Source organism: Geospiza fortis, unplaced genomic scaffold, assembly GCF_000277835.1.
Source record: "Geospiza fortis unplaced genomic scaffold, GeoFor_1.0 scaffold403, whole genome shotgun sequence".
In the NCBI taxonomy this organism is placed as follows: Eukaryota; Metazoa; Chordata; class Aves; order Passeriformes; family Thraupidae; genus Geospiza; species Geospiza fortis.
Genome location: NW_005054336.1, coordinates 4,988,848 through 5,010,619, shown reverse-complemented (window position 1 = coordinate 5,010,619; position 21,772 = coordinate 4,988,848). Strand labels below are relative to the sequence as shown.

The 21,772-nt window shown below is 38.6% G+C and overlaps 2 protein-coding genes across 3 annotated transcripts in view; one reads left to right on the top strand and one right to left on the bottom strand.

Moving 5' to 3' along the window:
* The first annotated feature begins 1,114 nt into the window (after positions 1-1,114).
* Positions 1,115-14,347, top strand: LOC102034566 (ferric-chelate reductase 1). The gene is given in 16 exon segments (XM_005422095.2): positions 1,115-1,165; positions 3,688-3,883; positions 4,112-4,248; positions 4,630-4,724; positions 5,404-5,554; positions 6,379-6,558; positions 7,427-7,525; positions 8,050-8,209; positions 8,605-8,721; positions 9,501-9,616; positions 9,881-9,967; positions 10,886-10,983; positions 11,153-11,211; positions 11,849-11,992; positions 13,095-13,156; positions 13,262-14,347. Coding segments are annotated over 16 exon segments (1,845 nt in total). The 3' UTR covers positions 13,355-14,347.
* Positions 14,348-18,576: 4,229 nt separating this feature from the next.
* PALMD (palmdelphin) overlaps positions 18,577-21,772 on the bottom strand; it is a 43,708-nt gene continuing 40,512 nt past the window's right edge. For both annotated transcript variants that reach the window (XM_005422094.3, XM_031057931.1), the window contains one exon: positions 18,577-19,109. In XM_005422094.3, the coding sequence (XP_005422151.2) occupies positions 19,066-19,109 (44 nt within the window). In that variant the 3' untranslated portion in view covers positions 18,577-19,065. The remainder of the gene's footprint in view (positions 19,110-21,772) is intronic.

Sequence of the window (21,772 nt, the reverse complement as noted above, 5' to 3'; positions counted from 1 at the left end):
CACTCGCCCTTTTCCCCTGCAGCGGTGCTGGAGAGGAGAGCGAGGCTCCCTGGGGCAAGGGCATGCGGGGCTGAGGAGCTGCAGTACTCTTTGTAGTCGTGCTTTGGTTAAACTGATGCCACCCATAGAACATCTGCAGCAGGTATGATATGAAGCAAAGTAAAATCTGGTGGCGTTTTTAGGGTACCGTGTAGATGCTGCCTTTCATGCAAGGTTTCTGAATTGCTTTAGAGAAAACTCCTAAACCTGTGTGCCTTAATGAGTCAAGATAAGCTTTTATCTGGAAGCCATGCCACCCACGTTCCTCTGGTATCTTTTTTGCTTCTTGTTGTGAGAATATTAGTTTCTTATTTTGTTTCTTTTTAACGTGCATAGGTAGACGGCTCTATGGTATTTGTGACACTAAATGTGCTCATGCTGTAGTTGAAGTTACTTGTTGAGATAACAAACTACATCTTTTTAGATGTGTCTCTCTTTGAGCTCTTCATAGAGATAAAAGTTTGCAAGGTTGCGGCCATGAAGATTCTATGCAGAGCAGCTGCCCAAGTAAAATCATTAAAGCAAACAAATGAACAGGGCAAAATCCTTGACTCCCGTTCATTCTTGGCGAGATACATGGAAAAAAGAGAAGGTTACCATATTTTATGTTTATTCTTCTTCTAAAAGAAAGCATCTCTTTGATAGGGAGTAAATGTATAATGAACTTTAAAATCATGCTGCAAATTTATGTCAGCTAATACTTGGAGGAAGAAGGTATCAAAAGTTGGTTGTAGGTTCCCCCTGCCTGCCTGCCCTTAACTGCACCAGAAGATAATTAAGTAATTACTTAGTATGAAACTCTTTGAGGTCTGGGGAAGTGTCTGAAAAAGCAAATGAAGCTGCAGGGTCAGTGTTTCATTACAGCTTCATGCATTTCAGCTCAAGTGTGGGGAAGGTGTATAAAATATGTGCCTGAAGTAAAGATGCTCTTATAAACCTTACTTTTTTTGGTGTGTGTTCTGTTCTTTTTTCAGACAAGCTTCCTGGATATGGTAAATGTTAATACAGTTAGATGCAAACTAAATAGAAGATATTACAAAGTCATATAAATTGTTTTACTACAAGTAGAGAGCCAATGGCAGTTTTACTCAGGCTTCGTTACTGTAACAGTAGGACTGGCTGTACGGTAAGTACCTATGCTCAAACTGTTACAAAAAATAATTTTGAAACACATGTGCCCTTGAAATTCTCTTTCCTAGAAAGAAGACAATGCTGAGGTGTGTATTTTTTGTGTGCCTGGGGTGTGTGTGTGTGTGTTTATATTTTAAAAGTAATGAATTATTATGAATATGTTTTCTGTCCTTGCTCAATCCAGCTGTCTTGATATAGCCACCTTTAACTGAGCAGAAGAGAACAACCCAAGATCTTTTTATGAATTGAGAGAGAGGGTGAATCTTGGGCACCAACACTATCCTTTTTCCCTTTGTAGGGGTTTATTTCTAAAGGAATGTGTCATAAACCCCTTATATAAATATAGCTTATTCCCCTTCAGGTGGTTCTTTCCTTTTTTGTTCACCCTCTTGTCTGATGGTGCTCAGGAGAAATTTCTGTCCATGTAGTTTTGTACCTTTGAGCTGGCAGTATGTTTGCCTTGACTGTTGTCTCATCTCTCCCTCCTCTCTGAAGTTAGTTTTAGATTTCACACTAGGCAGCTAATGAGGTTAAACAGCTGAAAGAAGATAAGTTCTATGAAGAGATCCTGAGTTGGAGTGTGAGCATTGTGCTTATGAGCTACTAGGCTACCAGGGCTACCTGCAGGTACTGTAGAGTTGTTTTCAGCACAGGAAGAAGGAACTTACTGCTCTCCCTTTATCCAAATATTTTTCAGATTTTGGTTGGTTTGTTTGTTTGTTTGTTTTAATTTTATTAATCTGTACTTAATCTTTTTCTTCTGTCGCCTTTTGAGTCAGTTGAATCTGACAAGAATGTCTTGTTTCCTTTACATCCCTACCACATCCTCTTCTACTTAAAGCAGAGTACTACCCTACTCTTTTTCTTGTCTCTGTGATATGCAGCCTTATATCTTCTTGTTTTGAAATTTTCTCTGGTACATATAATTGTACTAAACCTTCATCTTTAGCTTTCTATAGGCATCTTTAACTGATGTATGAAAAATCAATTAGAAGGAAATACTTGAACTAGAAGTTAAAGATATGATCATAATGTTATCTTGAATATTTGGGAGGAGTTGAGTATCGAGAGAGACTAGAATTTTTTAGTTCTTGAAACCTAGCTGTTCAACACACTGTTACCTCTGATTTTCTGCTATTTAGTGGTGTAAAGTTGCTGAGGAGCCCATATGTTGAAGTACAAATATATCATTACCTTGAAAATTATGGATTTCCATGTATGAGAACTTTGGAAGAGTTCATGTTGATGGCTCCTGTTGTGTAAGATAATTATGTGCCTTGTCTTCATTTGGCTACTTTTTAGGTGTCGAGAGTTCAGTCTGAAATGGCTCTGTGTGTTTCTTATCTTCCTGTCCATCCATGCTGTCAGGGAACTTCATAACCTGATACATCTTATCACTTGTTGCAAAATGGGCATGGCCCTTCCAGAAGGCTGACCAGCTTGCCTGGTCTGTGTTCCACCAGAGCTGATAACTCACTTCTTGTGCCTAAGGACTGAAAGAAAATTTCTCTCTGTTCTCCTGGCCTTTTGGATGTGGAAATGCTTTCTTTTGTTGGCTAAGGTGTTCTGTAAACCACAGTACAGCTGTAAGCCCTGCACGCTACTGGAGCAGCAAAACAATTGCCACAGCTTTTATGAAAACAGCATTGTGGTGGGCCAAAACATTGTATGATGAAAGCTGAGGTTAGGGGTTCATAGAACTGTTTTAGGATCTGGAGTCCTACTATCCCTTGTCTTTCATGTATGCTGTTCCCTTGACAAGAGTGTGACAATCCAAATCCATTGTTTGACTAATTGTCTAGAGGTCCAATATCCAAAAGGAAGAGTTCAAAGAAGAAGCCTTGTGCTTGTCTGCAGCAAACATACATATTTCTTTATCTAAATCTTCATACCAAATTCTAACTCTTGCTGTATAGAATTTATTTCTGGCATTTGGCAACTTTAGTTTCCCTGCAGAAGGAAGAACTTGTTATTGGGGAATTATTTGTCATCTGTGTGGAAATAGACACGGGTTGTGGAAACAAAAGGCGGTCTGTAATGATGCAAAATTTGAAGCTATGATTAATAAAAATGGGCTTGATACTAGCTGTGTAGTTCCTCAATACTGTTGACCTTTATATACATGTGAAGCATGTTTTAAGATCCATCTGTCCTGTGCAGATGTTTAAGGAACTTGAATTTTTCTTTTTGAGAGGGAGAACAGGAGAGGGATTGACAAAAAATTTTTTTCTAAAAAAGTGTTGTAAAATGCTTGGAGGGAAATAGTCCGTCTAGTGGATGGAGGAATCCACTGACAACCTGTAGATGGCCTGAAATATGGTATCTGAACATTCTAACAGTGTCTGGCGGTTATGAGAAGCAGAAGTTATTCAGAAGCTGGGAGTGGTGTCTTCTCATGAATGCTTTTTTTGAACATGGTTTTGTATTCTATCATTCAACTGATTCCTAAAGAGGAATGGTGACCTGTGATGTAAATATTTATTGTGTTTAATTTCCTGTAAACTTTATTTTATACAGATGGAGCTGCCTGGTTTTGCTGTTGCTGTTTGCGTGTTTGTTTGCCTCTATGCATCTGTGGTTGGCTATCCAAATGGAAAAGTAAGAGAAGCCTGTACTAGCATGGTACCCTGTCATGGTGGCTCTCCTCAGCTGTCACCTGAGCACACCATTACAGTGAATGGGACTGAATTTAAACCAGGGGACAACATAGAAGGTATTGTGTCAGTTACAGCTGAAGAGTTTAATTTTTTGTTTCTTTGTATTACAGTATGTCTTTCCTCAGTTTTCTATACTGGATTTATCTAAGCAGCTGAATCTTGTTTAGGTAATCCATTAACCATCATTCAGTACTTGTAAAATGAGTGTCTGGTAGTCATTGTTGAAATACTTCCTTCTTCCTCTGGAGAAGAGTTAAACTTCCTTACTCTCCTTCTTGCTTTAGTTCATCTGTCTGGACCAGATTTTGAAGGATTTTTCATACAAGCCCGGGATGCAGAACACCTGGATAGCCCTGCAGTTGGATCTTTTGTGCTAGCTGACCGGAGACGTTCTCAGCTGCTGACATGTGGTCGTACCAAGGTAGAGTCCAGTGCCTTACAGTTATTCAGTGGGCACTGAGGGGCTTGTTCTGTCTCTTCATCCTCTTGTTGTCAAAAAGTGGAGCATTTCCTTACTAAGAAAACCTCACTATTTCTGTATAAATGCTGTAGGAACCTCTAGCTCATTGCTTGAGTCTTCTGGATTGAAAGCCCTTCCTTTTAGTCTTGAAGTTTGTTAGTATGGGTAAGTTGCTGTGATCACCTCACCTGAGCTGATCATGACTGGGGAAAAGCCTTTTGCACTGGGGTAGTGCAGTGTAACTGCAGTGTCTCTGTAGGATTTAGCTGCAGCCTCTGCTGACTGTGTTAAGTAACAAAATGTGTATTCACTGTGTAATTCTTGATATATGTATGTTTTCAGAATTCAGCTGTCAGTCACACAAGTAAAGCAAAAAAGAAAGACATACAAGTTTATTGGATTGCTCCTGAAGATGCTCCAAAACATGTACAGTTTCTGTAAGTAAACCTTGTATAGGTTTATATTAATTATATATATTAAAATGCAGACAAGGTAAACCTGTGCCATTGTCTGTCAAATATTGTCCAGCAACTGAAAAGCCCTTGGTCCAATAACCTGAAAGTCAACACCCCTTACTTGCTGCAGAGTCTGTGTTAATGCAGATACTTTTTTAGGAAGATCTTGAAGGTGATTTTTTCCTTTTCTTTCCTTTCCTTTTTTCCTTTTTTCTCCTAGGGTGTGTATAAGGGGATTTGAAGGTTGGTTTCTTTAGTCTTTCTAGCTACCTTCTCACTTGTCATACCTGCAATATACACTTAAGGATCTTTCTCTTTGCTGTACCTAACTAAATGATACATATACCCTCCTGTTACACTACTAGCTTTTTCTGAACTACAGGATAGAAGCAATGCAACTCTTCTCTGAAGTTCTAATCTATGCCATAGATATAAAAGTTTCTTGTATTCTGTGCAGCATGTGGTATTATGTTTTAAAATTCTTTTTCTAAGATTTAAGATACTTTCCTACTTCAATCCCTAAAATGGTAGAGATCTCCATAGAGATGAGGGTTTTACAAATAATTTCTGTGAACTGTAGATTATTTTCCTTTCTTTTCTAAAGTAACAGCCAACTATAAATATATACAGTAATTACTCTGTGTGTGTTGTGTTTTTTAAGAGCCACAGTTGTGAAGAAATACAGGATTTTCTGGGTAAAAATTCCGGGTCCCATTGTTTCTCAGCCTGGTGTGCTGTCCCCAACACCACCTTTGCATGCAACATCAGAGGCTATGTCAACTTCACACCCAGTTTCCTACATATCAAAGCCAGTAAGTAATGATAAAGCTGAATCAGGCAATCTTTAATGCTTGTGATGAATGGAATTTAATAAGATGACATTGATACAGCCTAGTAACAGAAAAGGAGAGATGGTGGATGAGTAACTTTGATATCAAAGGCTAAGAACATGACAGCTACCTTTAGGTGAGTTGCCTGAACTTTGCAATGTTAAATGTTCTCATGCTGCACACAGGTGAGAAGATTAACAGAAAGTTTAGAAATTAATGATCAGAAAATATTATGCATGCTTCTCATGAAAGTTGGGAAAAGACTTAACCTGCTCTTGACTAATAACTTCCTATTTAGCAACTGCAGACTCAGAAGCTTTCCTTTCTGAGTTCATCTGTGTTACTGACTTTTGTTGCTGAGTCTTGAATGGATCAAGCAAGCATTGCTATTTGATCCAGGATAACTGTGGCTTATAATAAATGTATTTTCTCAATGTGTATGCAATGGAGTTTCTACTTTAAAAAGCATAAAGCTGTAGTACCCTTATTTTCCTTCTCATCTTACAGCTGATGCTACCTCTCTAAATATTAGACCAGAGAAAGTTTTTTTCCCTGAAGTTCTTGCTGACTTTTCAAAGCTATTATATTGTAATGTTTTTAAAGAGAAAATTCCACTCAAATTTATCTTGGAATTCACTATCATTTTACTTAGCAGTCCTAGAGTAATTGTAGACATGGATTAAGAGATGGGCATGTAGACACAGATGATGATGTTCCTTGTATGCTTTTTTCTACCATGGGTAAAAAGGAGGAAGAGAATGGAAACTCTCATTGCTCACAATTTGTTTGTTTGCTTAATTGTTTAGTTTAGTGCATCAGGTTGTGGAATTACGAAGTTCTGCATTAGGAACCCTACGAACTGTGATCCTGGGAGTGCTTCATGTTTTTTTCTATCCTTCCAACAAGAGGGGAGTTCAGTTTTTATTGAAATGAGTGGTCCAAGCGAAGGATATTTAGCATTTGCATTTTCCCAGGACCAGTGGATGGTGAGTGTTTTATTTTCCATAGTTCCTTTTGTGATGTCAGTAAAATTTGAATGGAAATGCATATGGAAAATGGAAATACTGTCAGATGTCACACAAAGTGTGACTCTCCCATAGTGCTAAAGCACAGGTTGTTTCTTATAGGTGACTATTCGCTTCTAGCTCAGGACTGAATAACTGCAGTAGAATTTCCCTATAGATATCTCTTATGGTAGAATTCAGCCTGTCTGAAATTCCTGGTTAAATCAATCTCTACCTATCCAAAAAATCTTACCTCTCTGAAACTGAGTTGTTCAGAAAACCATTTGCATTTGATCCTTGAATGTTACTCCTATACAAACAGTCTTTAAAATGTTGAAAGATACTTCTTTCTGACTTATAATAAAGTGAAGGGATGATGCTGTTGACAAAGGCATAATATATAAGCTGCTTGTTGCACAAAGGAGATGCTGTTTACATTTATCTCCCTGGTGCAGGAACACTTGGTTCTCAACAGTACTTTTTTTACAGCTGTGCAGGAAAAAAATCTTGTAACTGAAGTGGATTTTTAAATAGCTCCAACATCCATCTCTGTCTTGTCGAGTCAATTTGATAAATTTTAAATAATTAAAGACACTTCTGATAAGATGGTTGTTACTCTGGGAGGGGAGTGTGAATCATAATGTGTGTTTCTATGTGTCATCTCTTTGACTTAGTATGGATCCTCAGTAATAATACTGATGTGCTTGGAAAATGGGGAATAACAGCTTGATAACTACAAAAATCTCTCGGGTCTTGCTGCCTATATTAAATCAAAGACCTTTTGGAGACTGCCAGTGGTGTTCTTTGTTGGGCTATAGATATTTAGATATTTTTCTTTTCAACTCTGCAGGGTGGTGATGATGCTTATCTGTGTGTTAATGTGGATCACCGCATTCACGTGAGCACTGCCCGTCTGAAGGAGCGAAGTCATCCTCTCTTGGATTCAGAGGTGTGTTTTAAAACAACTCAGTCACTTCCACAGATGTAACTTTGAAGTAAGGTATGCTGCTGCTTTGTGCTTTTGTTTTGCACAGCAGGTCTAAATACTGAGGTGGATCCATAATTCTCTAAGGTGAAATTGGTTGGGCTCTTACTTCCTAGTAAGTGTCAACTTTTGAAGTCTAAATTTAATTTGCAAAGCTAGTCATATGATGGGAGCTTAGTCTTTTTAGAAGCTTTGTCCCCATTATTAAAGTCTGTCCCTTTGCTAGAACTGCAGCTGCAACTGGTATGTCCTGAGTTAAACACCGTTGTAGGCTGCAAAAGTTAGTGATAAGTTCAAACCCTAAGTTGCTATGTTGACTTACTGACATACCTCTTGTGTGCCAATTCAGAAAGGATCCCCTTTCCCTGGATAATTTACATTTTTTCTTTATATATCAGTGACATTCTTGTCTTTTGCAGGGTTACTTTTTAAGCCAATTACTCAGCCAATCCGAAAACACTGGATACTAAGTATCTCCTGTTTTACAGAATGCCCTTGAAGATGTGTCGTGGAGGCTTGCAGATGGTCTTCTTCAATGTTCTTTCAAAAGGGGAATTCGTCTCCCTGCTTATAAAGGGAGATTTAATCTCCCCTTATAAAGGGATACCAGTTACTACATCTTTCTGGCAGATGGGGAAGCTAGTGAAGGTAAGCTTGACTTACATATGGTTGTTTTTCTTTTAACAGCTCCAAATGCTTTAGTAACCCTTCTGTAAGATATAGCTTAGATGAGAATTGGTGTCTGAACTAAGGTTTCCAAGATTGAGGCCTTTAATTCAATCACCTTTATTGCTTCTCTGGATCATGGGTTTCCTTGTGGAAGTTATTGCAAATTTACTCATATGTGTTGTATTTTCTGTGAGTTGTGTTTTGCACATTAAGTGTGCAGGATGGCTTAGATGATAGGTTCTTACCATATTGTGTGTTAGCTTGTATGATTATGTGCAGTGGTCACAACAGGGCTTGAATTCATGAATGAGGAATGGGCACACCAGTGCAGTGGCTTTCATGAGCAAGAAATAAATCACTTTGTCACTGCTCAGGTGGACTCATATACAAACATCGCCGTCAGCCTCTGATCACCAATGGACTGTACAACGTCACAGGCCTTCCTCAGGATATTGGAGGCTCCCGGGCCCCACAGCTCATCAAGGCTCACGGTAAGCTGCAGTTTCTAGTTTTGTCTCCTAGTTCTAGAGTTGCTGAGACTGGAGGGTTATATTGCAGGGTTGTTCCCTCCTCGTGTTTCTGGCGTTTGTGTTGTATATCCTGTTGGCTAGCAAGATTGCATGTTCTGGTGGCAGAGTGAAGTTCCTGATTTTTTGTTTCAAGAACAGTGTCAGAAGATTCTCTTTGCCCAGGAAAATGAGCCCACCATTGCCTTTCCCTTAAATTTAAAACTGGGACTTGTTTATCTCTTTGTCTCTATTTCAAGTTGTTGTAGTTGCATTTTTGGTTTAGTCTATTTGAAATGAGAAACCACTCAATTGGCAGCCTGAAGCCACTGAAGGTAGTGGGAATTTTTTCTCCTACACTTACTGGACTTCAGTACAGGTCCATGATCGACCTGCCACTCATTCTTTGTCACACAGATTATAGCAATGTCATCTTTCGTCCTCTGATGTCTGAGTTGGTGATAGAATGGTTTCTCTCACCAGTGTGTACAAAGTGTACTAACATGTGTGAAATGTGCAGTAGCCAGAGCTGCTCTGTTGTGTTGTGTGGAAGAAGTGTGATTATCTTTTGCATGGATGTTTCTGTTCTCTAGCAAGATAAAGGCTATAAAGCTGTAGCCTGAACCAGGTGATATGTTTTTAATTATTGGTAGATTCTAAGCATGTGCATATGGACTAAACAATTACATAGACTTGGAAGTTGTGTTCATGTGCAGTTACCTATCATTTACCTTGTTGGGTTGTTTGTTTTTTTCTATTTTCAGGAGCGCTAATGTTTGTTGCTTGGATTACCACAGTTAGTATTGGTGTTATTGTTGCACGATTCTTCAAACCTGTCTGGTCTCACTCATTCCTATTTGGAAGGGAGTTGTGGTTTCAGGTGGGCAAAATCTCCACATATCTCCAGCTGTATTTTCTAGCACTATTGCAAGCAGAATTATAAACCTACTAGATCCAAGAAATAGACTAAACATGGTATAATCTTATAAAGTAGAACAATTAAAAATCAGAAGTTCACCTACTTTACTAGTAAATGTTAAGTCTAAAGTGGGGATTAAGGATATCTTTTAACTGTAGGTCTCCTTAATGTCTTTTAATGATGTGTTAATTATAGAGTTTCTAAAAGCAAACTTAACTTTTCTAGGTACATCGTATGCTTATGTTGACCACAGTCATGCTTACAAGCATTTCTTTTGTGTTGCCTTTTGTATACCGAGGAGGCTGGAGCCAAGTAAGTGTGTACATTTTGTCTTGTTTGTTGACTGAAAGGTAAAGGTGGGACTAAAAGAATGAGGAAGTCCACTGCCAGCTATTATGACTATTTCTAACCAACTTTATGTAAAAATTGTTCTTAAGTAGGCTGATTACAAATTCTGGCAGCCCAGAAGAGGAATTTTGTCTCCTTTAAACTACAGCTGAAAAATTTTGGTGTTTTCCTTCCTTCCTCTTTCTCCTAAATAACTTCTTTGCTCACAGTTTCTTTATGTACTACTTTGGTCTTACTGTTTCCTTAAAGAATATGATCTTGGGAGGGGAGTAAGGATGTGATGGCTGACATGGCAAACCTGCTGGGAATGAGGGTTTTTGTGAACTTAGACATAATAGTGAGTGATAAGCTTAGTCTGGAGCAGTAGTAGGTAAAGATTGTATACCTATTGCTATCACCTGTGTACTGTTTGATGCAAGGTCATATCAGAAGTTGGGAAGTCTAGAGAGTATCTGAATTCAAGGTGGAAGAATATGGTCGTCACAGGAGCGAGCTAGGGAAATGGAATAAAATGTTTTTGGGTGAAAGAGAAGACCAGTGCTGGGATGAGTTATAAAATAGGCCTATCCTGGTGACACAGGATTGAGGCTGGAGAGCTTGGACTATGGCTTCTATAGTCATGTTAGTCTGCTCTTCAGCTGGTAGAACTTCTCAATGTAGCAAAAATGTGGGTCAAGCCCTGAGTGGACATACCAGTGTGTTTGCTACCGAGGCAAACAATCTCCATCTGGCTGCAGGGCAGCTTATTGTGTCCTGCTGCCTCTGCCTGTGCTGCTCCATTGTAACTTACTAATACAAGAACAAATACAATTTGCAACTTTCTGGTGTCTTTTCTCTCTGTTTATATAGATATTATATTTAAGAAAAATGTCCTCTGTTTAGCAAGCAGGTTTTCATCCTTATCTTGGCTGTGCAGTGATGGCTTTGACAATATTTCAACCACTTATGGCAGGTTTCAGACCATCTCATCATGCACCAAGGTACAGCTGACTCATTAAATTACAGCCACAGGAATTAAATGTGACTGCTTCTTTAAACATTCTTTTTACATTGGAAAGTTTTTACAGTTTGAAAGTAAAAGATGTTCTTTGATTTCTGACCCCTTCTCCCAATAGTGTAATCAATAAAAGGTGTTTCATTGTTTTATAGGAGGCAGCTGTTTAACTGGTTTCACTGGAGTACTGGTACAACAGCTAGAATATTAGCTGGTGAGTAGAAGTAACTAACTCCCATTTAACTGATTTAAAGAAGCTTTGCCCTTTGTCTGGGCTGTTGTTCATTTAAAACATCTGTGTACATCCAGTCCAGGCACGTCTGAAGGTCCTTTCTCTTGGCCATCTTTTTTGTGAGTTTTAAGGGGCCATTGGATACAACTTAGAGAAAAAGTGACTTTAAAACCAAAGGAATTAGTGACAAATCTGAAATTCTTCTGTAATGAGGACCTGTCCTTATCTTCATAATTTCTTTTTGTCTTGGAAGATGTGAGAATAGTGTTTTTACAGTAGCATAGTTCAATGTTACTGAATGGGAGACAGGAATTTCACTTACAGATCCAGAAGCTGTGTTTAATTCTAATAATAGAGGCAAGCTTCCACAGCAACCTTAAGCACTAATATTGTGGTGACTGGTGACTATCAAAAAAACCCAAAACAACCCCCTATTCCTCCCCTCCCCCCCAAAAACCCCTCAACAACCTTCAGCTGTGTGAACTCCTTTCTTTAACATTGTTCCTCAAGCAGTTTTAGGTAATTCATGGGAAATCTATTTAAAAAGCATTGAGAGAATTTTTAAAGGAGACTGGCACAAAATTCTTATTGGGTTTTTTATCTTGTTTTTACTGAATAGTTGTGACTATGTTCTTGGGAATGGATCTGCCAGCACTTGACCTGCCAGACCCACGGGACACCTATGCAATGATTGGCTTTGTAGCTTGGCATGTTGGTACTGATGTTCTTCTGGAAATACATAGCTACTGTCTCATTCGTAAAGGTACAAACCAGCCAACTCCTGCTGTCTCCTTGCTTGCTGAGAATGAAACCAGTGTGGATAGAATTTCAGGAGGTGTTCTTTGGCCTCTAACTTGGAAGCTGAAAGGGACTAACACTTTAGTAGTGTTGTATGTTCTGTAGACAAATGGGTATGGAAGACAACCAGTTTTTAAGAAAAATGTGTCCTAGAAGAGTGGGGTTTGTGCTATTTTAAATACTAGCTTCTTGTTTCTCATACCACAGTTCATAGGAGACTGAAATGTCTAAATATTTTCTGAGACTATTACTTTTTGCCATAATTTTGATCCCAGGTGGATGTATTAAGTCCAGATTAATTAATGCAGATTTAATCTTCATTTAAATGTTGAAAAATTGCTGTTATTGCAGGAGCAAGCTTGAATGCTTGCCATATTCATTGACTGGGGAAGGAATATGAAATCCTGACTCCAATATGTCTAGGGAAGAGACAGGCAGTAATTCATTAGAAACTGTTATCTTCACTGGCTGGTGTCACAGAGAGGAGGTGACTGCAAATGTGAATGACCTGGGTCGAAGGCTGAGATGAGACAGCTGCAGAACTGAAGAAGTTTGATTAATTAAGGGTCTGTTTAAGGTGGCATGTTGGGGGAGTGATTATAAAAGATGTGAATTTAAATTTAACTGCAGTAATTTAATGTTTGTTGCTTGGATTACCACAGTTCCCTAGAAGTAGGGAAATTAACCCGAAGTGTTTGGTCAATGAGTGTTCTCATGTTGGCTAATGAAAATATTTCTTATGAAATCCAGTTATCTTAAAATATAAAAAGAAAAGGTGTTATCTCAAAACTCAGTGTTTTGATTACCCAGTCTAGCAAAAGGCAAAATGTTTTTTTACTTCATTGTTCAGAATTTACGTGTTGTATGTCAGCACCAGTATAATTTTTCATTTGTGCTATGAGTGTGATAGTAACAGGCCCTGAAATGTCAAATGAAGCTCCCAAGTCCTTTTCAGATTTGATGCTGTGTAAGACTTAGTCACAGGATCAAGACTTCTGCAGTATAAAAATGAAACCCCCCTTCCTCTTAAGGGCAGACTTGACTTCTGTTTTTCTTCCCGTGAGCAGTTGAAGTGATAGAGGATGACAGAGTACAGATACTGCAGTCACTCACATCTGCAGAAGCAGAGGTGAGTCACAATTTAGTAACTAACTACTGTGAAATGGGATGATTCTTTGTTTAAACCAATAAAAATACTGACTGTTCAATGACTTTTCTTCCCCTTTTCTTGCAGGGTCGTCTGTTTAAACAGATTGTGTTAACCATCTATGTCTGTGGAAATATAGTATTCCTTGTTGCCTTCCTGATAGCAATCAACCAAGTATGAAATAAGTATTTGAGAATTTTGTGACAAAATACTGTGCAGTTGAAAAATCTGCAAGGAATACTTTTTATTACAACTTTTTTCTCAACATGGTCCTGAAGATGTAACTGAAAAAGAACAGCATGTGTATGTCATGCTGAGTGTTAGGGAGATCTGGAATTCAAATCTAGAGAGAAATCCTGCAGTCCTACAAAAGCTGTCTTCTATGGGACTTTTAATGGGAACCTTTGCCTGAGTAAGGAATGAAATCTCTATTTTTTAAACACACTAGTTAACTTAATTGAAGCTTATAGGTGAAAAGACTGAGAAGATGTGATGAAAATGTTATTTGGGTAGTCATTTCCCTAAGCCTTTTGTGAATATTCTTGGGGGAACTGGTAAGATATGACTGGTCTGGATTAATCTGTCCTCTTTGCGGTGTTCTAATATGTGATATGGCAGCTTCCTGCTCTTGATAGTTTTGTGCATAAAGAAACCCCAAACCAAACAAACCTCAAAACTTAGTGAAAGATTGTCACAAATGCAGGTTGATGAATGAACTAAATAGATAAAAGAAAAATGCAAAAAGCACTGTCTGCTCTAAGAGAACTTCAGTACTTAGTAAAACCACCATTTGCCTTACTCAAAATACTGCTCTCTTCTAAACCATAAAGAGAAAACATGTTTGCAATATAAATGCATTAAAACCTATAGTCATTTATCTAAAACTCAAACCAGGAAGAACCTAGCTCTGTTTATGGATTTCTGTTTTACTGTCTGTCTGTTGTTGCTTGAGGCTTCTGAATTACTTAACTGTGTGAATAAGATGGATTTATGCCAACTGATGCTTTAATGAAAGTGAAAATACTTTCTCTGGAATGTTGCAGTTGTATTTGTGCTATTGAGAAAAACATAAATTGGGAGCTAGGCTGACTTCAGGAAAAGCAGCTTCTGTTAATATTAAGTGGGAGTCCTTTGAGCTGGCATATCTAGAAGACAGAACTATAAGAACTCTATAACAACTCTATTCTGAAAGAATACTGGAGGGCAATTTTTTAGTCAACAAAAGGTTTCTCCAAATATATTAATTAGGTACAGAGGCTAAAAAGATTCTATATTGTTTCACTTTTTGGTTCATGGTTTGCCTAAGTATGGAAGGATACTCTTGAAATGGCATTTTGGAAATGAAGCCTTATTGTGCTTTGCAGTTGTGTTTTGTGGCTCTGAACAGCTTGCTCCCACATATCTTCATTTTTGTTACTGAAAAGTATTGATTTTCAGTTGTAGCAATTCAAGGTATGTTTTTCAGGTAGGCATACTAAGATAGCTGGGAATTAGCATGTTGGGAGGATTAGATAGAAGAGTGAGTATTGAGGCCTAACTTAGTATAGACTTTTACAGCAACATCTCTACAAGTGTGGGCAGCTCTAAAACACTTGTAGGTGTGGGTCAGGTGGTGGTTCTGTGCAGTTACCAAAGCTGTCCGGTTCTATCTCTTCCTCCACCTTCCCAAGTCCATAGTGCAGCCTGTTGCATGGGCAGGTAATACTCAGGAAGCTGCACGTTTGTTTGTAGTCAGTGATCTTTTTGGCTGCCCAGATATCTGATTTAGCCATAAGGGCATTTATGGAGCTGGGATTAATCCCTTTGTCAGCAGCAGCTGACTGTCAGTGAGTCCAAGTTGAATCATCTCCCTTAGGAAAGTCATGTGCAGCCTGGGAAAGGGGGACTACAAAGAAATGAGTCACAACCCAAGCTGAAGGACAAGGAGCATGGGGCCCAACTGAGTGGGTGTGAGGTTTTTTTAGAGAACTCTAATCTCAAAAAGCCTGGGAATCTCAGGCTTATCTACTGCTAAAATTTTGTGGGACTCTTTCATCTGCTGTGAATTTATAGAAGAAAAATCACTCAACCTAGGCATGACTGTCAGCTTTTTAAGTTAAGGTTAATGCCAGATTCTTTCTATAATGGCTGTACTGAGGGTTGTTTCATTTACATGTGACAATGAACATGGGTTTTAAAACATGAATGTAAATATCTCAATAAAAGTTCTTCTCCCTTTTAGTAATGTGAAAATGCTGTCAAAAGGAAACTAGAAGAATCTTGCCTAGGAGCAAAATGGATTGTCAGTTTTTTGTAGATGTTGTTTTATAAATTACAGCTATGTAAATCCTTCCTGGAGAAACTATTATTGAAATTGAATGTTAAAATAGTTTCACTTTTTAAAGCAGTTTCTTTTCCTCAAGAAGAAAAAAAGTTTCCTTGTTCCACACCTAATACAACTTTTAAATTGACAAAATTGTCAGTTGTTCTGGATAAATTCTTTCTTTCCACTGTTTGCAGTGTTGTCTAATTTCTTATGGGAACCCTTATGTACAATATTGTAACTTGATTGAAAGACTTGCTTATTTTTCATAATGGTCACACTGCCACTCTGCCCTTTTCCTGCATTACTAGTAAGAAGTAATATGTCATTGTATTCCAATATCTTCCAGAGTATTTTTTGTACTCCTTTGAAAAAAGTCTGCAGAAGGGTTTGATATTGGCAGGAAAATAGATGGCAGGTCAAAATTTGTGAATAGTCTTACAAGTAGTTTATTGTTTTGATTATTAGGTGCAGCTTCCAAATACTCATCATCTGCTCTTGGCTTAGCTACAAATCATGTTCTTTGCCTGTGCTTTGAACAAAAGTTGCTGCAAATGTAAGAGAATTCACAGCTACTTTGTGACATTTCAGGCTGCAGCACGAAGCAGGGAAGGTGTATCTAATTTCTCCTTCTTGCACTGAGTGCTACATTATTTTTTGTTTTGTCAAAAATCCCGAGATGAGGAGACGTCCGGTTCCGTGTAATAATGGCCGTGTGTTTCCTTTACCCAGGGAAGGCAGAGGAGAGCTTGCCTGCTTTGTGTTCCATCAGTGCCTAACACTACGTGGCGCCCTTGTTCAAATAACAGCACTTCTGCTTTGCTTGCTTGCTGTAACTTTTCCGTGAGAGGTTGACATGGAAAGGTTTTCCAAAACAGGAAGTGTTCCTAAATGAACTAATTGGAAAAATTTTCAAAAACTCAGTCTTTAAATTCAAACCATCTCATACAGGTAGACATTCTAGAATGGGTATTTGGTGGCTATCTATTATTAAGCTTTTGTTTGAGCAGATATGGATGGTTTTCTTGTGTGATGTGGGTATATTCTTGTCCAGACAACAGAAAATGAACAGCAGTTGCCAAGGAAAAACTGCAGTATTCTGCATTTCTATGCAAAAGTTAATACCTCTGTGGTTTTAGTGCAGGCTGAAGTAGGAAGAGTCCAAGTGAATGGAAGGGTGGTTAACAGGGGTCATCTCCTAGTAGGTCTGAGAAATTCTTTGCTCACATAAATCTGGTTCTGACTTCTTTAAGGGGTGTGTGTGAAGGAGGAAACTGTTGCACATACCTGAGTCAGTGGTACAGCAGAACTGGCACAGGACAAATTCTTCAGAACACACTTGGAGCCACCTGGTTTAGTTCCTACCTGGCCTGGTTCAACCACTGTCTAGCTTCTGCTGGTCTTCCTTGTGCTGTGCAAAAGTGACTTGACATAATGTAACCTACAAAGCTGCATCACTCTGAACCAGCTGTTCATGACCATCATCCCACACAAAGGATACTGCACATAAGAAGGACTGCAGCTTCAGCTTTGCTTCGGAGAGACTTTTGTCTCAGGGGGGCCTTAAAAATCACTTGGCCTTAATGATGAATTAGAGTTTTGCATGGAATCCCTACTGACATTTGAAAAGATAATTTGCCACCTTGTATTTCTGTTCTTGTTAATACAGGATGCAGGAAAGCTCTGGGGCTGTAGCAATCAGATGATAAACATTCCTACTTTCCAGAAGCACAAAGCTTTGTAGTCTTTCCTTTAAACTACTTTGACCAGTATTGTGATGATAGTTGCTCCCTTTTCCATATTATTTAAGTTTAATAGTACAGGTTGTTGGGGGAGCAGAGGATGAATGTCCATAGCTATCTGCTTCTCTTACAAAAATTGTTTGTGACTACTTCCTATCACTCATCTGCTCTCATTTTTTGGTATATCCTTAAGAGTTGAGGCTGAAGCCTTTGCTTTCACAACCAGCAAATGACAGAAGAAGCGTAACGAAAAAAAACACTATAAAAAAGCAAAAAACAAGAGGATAGACATAAAGGAAGTGTACTAGAATAAAATTTATTTGTTCTTATTTACTATTCCACTCTCCAGGTAACTATTTCTGACAAGTCTTAAAATTTGAGATTATTACCCACATCAGACTGGGAGCCACCAAATGTTTAGAGGCTACAAATCAGTCAATTACTACCATCGTTCCTCAGTATGAGGTAGTAACTTCAGTTTCCTGCTTTGAAAAGAATACCAGCAAAAAATTACAGTGTTTTTTGGTTTTTTTTACTGGTGCATAATTAGAGTCAACTATACCAGAATAACACAATATGAGCTTTATCTGTTTAGTGTTACAAATTGAGGCTAAGACCTAGTGAATTAAAGCTGTTGTACTGATTTGAGTATAATGGTGTAGTGTGCTATGAGGCACTTTTTCTCCCCAAGAACTATGTACTGGAAAATCTGACTTGGATGTGATTTCTCCAGGTGTGATTGAACCTGCTTTTAGGGCCCTTGCCTCCTCTACCATGTGGAAAGAATTAACCTGTTTTTTGGTGGAAGCCTTGAAGCTTGCTGGAGAGCTGTGCCCAGCAGTGGCTGCACCTGTAACAGATCTTTGTATTCAGCTGCAGAACAAGCTACTGGCCACTCAGCATTTCTGGTGGGAGGCTTGCCTGATTTTAGCTCCCCAGCCCACTGAAACCTAAACAGTATGGCTGTTGGAGTCTTTTTCTGTTGTTGGGGGTTTGTTTGGTTGTTTTTTTCTTGATGGACAGTGCTGCCTGTCTGGCAACCAGTTTCTTAGAAAAGCAAGGAGCTTTCTCAGCAGGCTGGGAGGTGAAACCATGCTTAGGAGGTCAGGCTGTTCATATTATGCACAGGATTGATCTGTGAGTTTGTGGGTGGGCAGCATGTTTGTGGGATGGTGAATAGAGCAGGCTGTGGGGTGGCTACACTGTCATATGTAACATAGAAGGGTGAATGGACTGTGGAGGTCTAGAAGGATGCTAAATATTTCAATATGCTGGCTTAATTATTTTTTGTTTGTTCTGCTATCACTTAAAAAGGAATGCTTTACATTTCATCCAAGGTAGTATAATCGGAAAGCATGTTTTATATTTACATGTCTTCCTGCTCCTCTCTCACATTTTGCTTTTTAATAACAAACGCTTTTACGAAAAGAATGATGGAACACCATTTTCAGTCAAAATCAGATAGATTGGCACACTTTAATGTGAAATAATGTCCCATGAAGTTCCACGAAGATAGGTGTTTATCTGCTCTGTGTATACAGCAACAGCATATTACTGATTGTCAGAACAGGTATGCACATGTCTTCATACTTGTATATACACTGCATTTATGGCCTTAGGTAACTTCCCACTACTTTTAACAAAATCCAGGATGTGATATGTGTGCATGTGGCAGTTGGTCAAATCTGAAAGTCTGTTAAAGTCCATTGCATTATGCAGAGGGCAAAATAACCCATGAAACAGAGTAGCAAAAAAAGCATTATGATCCAGAAAAAGTATGTGGAAGAAAGTCTTCTTAGCTTTATCTGCTTTGAGTGGTAATTTTTACTTCCATTTCATTACAGCTGTTAAAGGACCTTTTTCCCCAGCTTTGCCATTCTCATCCTCAGAGCTGCAAAAATAAACAAAGCCATTGCATTTTAAGTCTTTCTTTCTGATTCTGAAGCAAAATCTCCTTATTTAGAAAAATGAAGAACACACATACCTCCAGTGGTTAATCCAGCAGAATAAGCATTGTTTTAGTGTTATAGAAAGAAATCAGTAGAAGGTGTTAGTTCTGGTAATTTTGCAATAAAGTGAATATATTTAGAAATCACTCCATAACTGCTATTTAGAAATTAGCACAGCTACCTTCTATTTTGTCTCTGTTACCTTCACTAACACAGAGTTGGTTTTGCCCTTGACTGGATACTGACAGATTAAAAGGACACATGAATAATTAAACAAACTCTTTGTTTAAACTAAACTCCTCAGTGGGAGCTGTAATTATTTGGAAACCTTTTCCTTTTCTATGATGCTCGGAGAAAACTTTCCTTTCTTCCCAGTGTTGTGAGTCAGAGTGGGAGTTAGTCATGTTCCTGATTTCATCTGATGCAGTAACAACACCTGTATAAACATCAGTATGGCTGTTGTCTGTTACTGGGTGTAATGGGGGTAAGTTTGAAAGGGACAGCAAAAGGCCAATGATTTAATGTTAAGGTTATTTTAGGAACAGCAATATAATGCTGTTGTTTGATATGTAAAAGCCTCCCCCCAGCACATTGTTGAATAATCTCCATTACTCTGACCTGCTAGTTTGAAGAGTTACCAAAAATAGTGTGTCTCATTCCTGCACCCTGCATATGTCTCTGTGCTGAGACATGAGGGGTCAAAGCAGCTGTTTACTTGATTTACACATGTCAGCAAGTGTCCAGCTCAAGTTATGTTTTGAATGCTGAAGTTGATGCAAATCGTAGAAGCATCTGAGTGCAACTTTATATCATAGAGCCACTGATGTTAACCTTACCTCCTACAAAGACACTGTGTACTTTTTACAGGCTGAGGAATTCTGAAGGATTCAGGCTCTGGTCATGGTTTGAGAACAGTTAGTTTGATGCCTCACTTCTAGTTCATAGTCTGTTTTTGTCTTGTTCTATATATTACAGGAACAGATGGTGTGCATGAATCTTCATTAAAAAGGATTTTTGTATTTTACTTCTTCAACACAAATGGAGCTGTCTCCATTGTGTTTTTTGAAGGTTGCAAAGCTTCCAGTGGTAGGAAAAAAAAGCTCATCTAGACTAGCTAGCTGCCAAAACCCTTGGACCTTCGTGTCCCATAAGAGCCTGTTCCACACTGTCAGTATGTTTTGCTGCTTATTCAGCTTTAGTTTTGCATTCCCTTATTCATTTCACTATGTCTAGCTTTTGTTCCCTCCCAAGGACTTTTCATTTCCCTAATGAGTATTGCATCTTCAGAACATTTGCACTTGAATTAATTTGCCTGAAATTTGAAGAAAATAAGCCCTAATAATGCAAATACGGCTGTACCAATTATGGAGTTGTCATCTGTTTCTCTGTATCTCTGCCCTCTGATTTTCTGAGGGCACATACTTTGAGATATTGGTTAAGGGAGCTTGTGGGAGAAAGAAAATTGCTGCTATGTGGAAAGGTATGTCCCACATCTTTGTAAGATTGTAGGCATGAAAAGCTCCTAATTTAATCTCTTCTATCTCTATATAGATTTGCATATGGAGCAATGCCTCTGCCTCCTTGTCCTTGGCCATTGCTAACTGATTCAGTAATTTGTTCTGAAGGTTCATCTCTTTCCTAAAGAAAAATTGTTACATAAGGGGCCATCATGCTGGTCTGTCCTGTGCTTCTTTGTTTTCCATTGTCTTTCAGAGTCCCCAGTGCTTGTTTAATGTTTAAATGCTGCAAGTGCTTCTCAAAACTTTAGTTTCCACGAGGATTTGTTTTTTGTTTTACTGTTCATTGTTTTAGTTTAATTAATGATGAGCTACCAAAAATAATTTACTCCACTCTTTTCTCTAGTGGTGTTTAGGGTGAACTAGCTAGGGTGGGCATCAATGACTGCTTTGAAAACAATATATTTCTCTAAGAAACAGCTCTGTATAATTACATTGTTCTAGATTGAGAGGCTTTCCTGGTTTTGTTTCTCTTTTAGAAGTCTCAGTAGGATTATAGGGCTGCTTGGGAAAGACTGAGTCACTTCCTGGCTTTTTCTACTGATCAAAAATGTCCCAGGGAGTGGCAATAAATAAGTGGAGGGCTAAAGAAGAGTATGGCTTAGCTCCAAATTCTACTAGGTGTGGAGATACTCACTTGGAGGCAGTGCTGACTGGGGGAATTTTTGAGGCAGTTGCCAAACTGCTTTTAATTTAGCTGGGATCCATTTTTCCCAATTGGCCACTTTCTTATTGGTGCAATAGTTATAAGTGACCCTTTTCTGTTATCCTATACTTATGTGATGTGGGAATTAAGGGACCTTACCCAAAATATAATGGGCTGGAGCAGATTCTGGAGTGGTTTATTTTACCTGTAGCAACTACTTCTGCTTCCAGTTGCTGATATAAAAGCTCCTGGCAGCAGCTCTTGGTGCTGGAGAACACAGGGAAGTAGAGAGATGGCAGGATGGGTGTTTGAGGAAAGCAAAGGTAATGGAAAAGTGTAGTGGCCTTATTGATCAGAAAGGATGGGCAGCACTGCTGGAATATTTCTGGCTTTTGTGTGCACGATTCCATGATGTTGATACTCTTAAAGCTGAGAGCCTCGC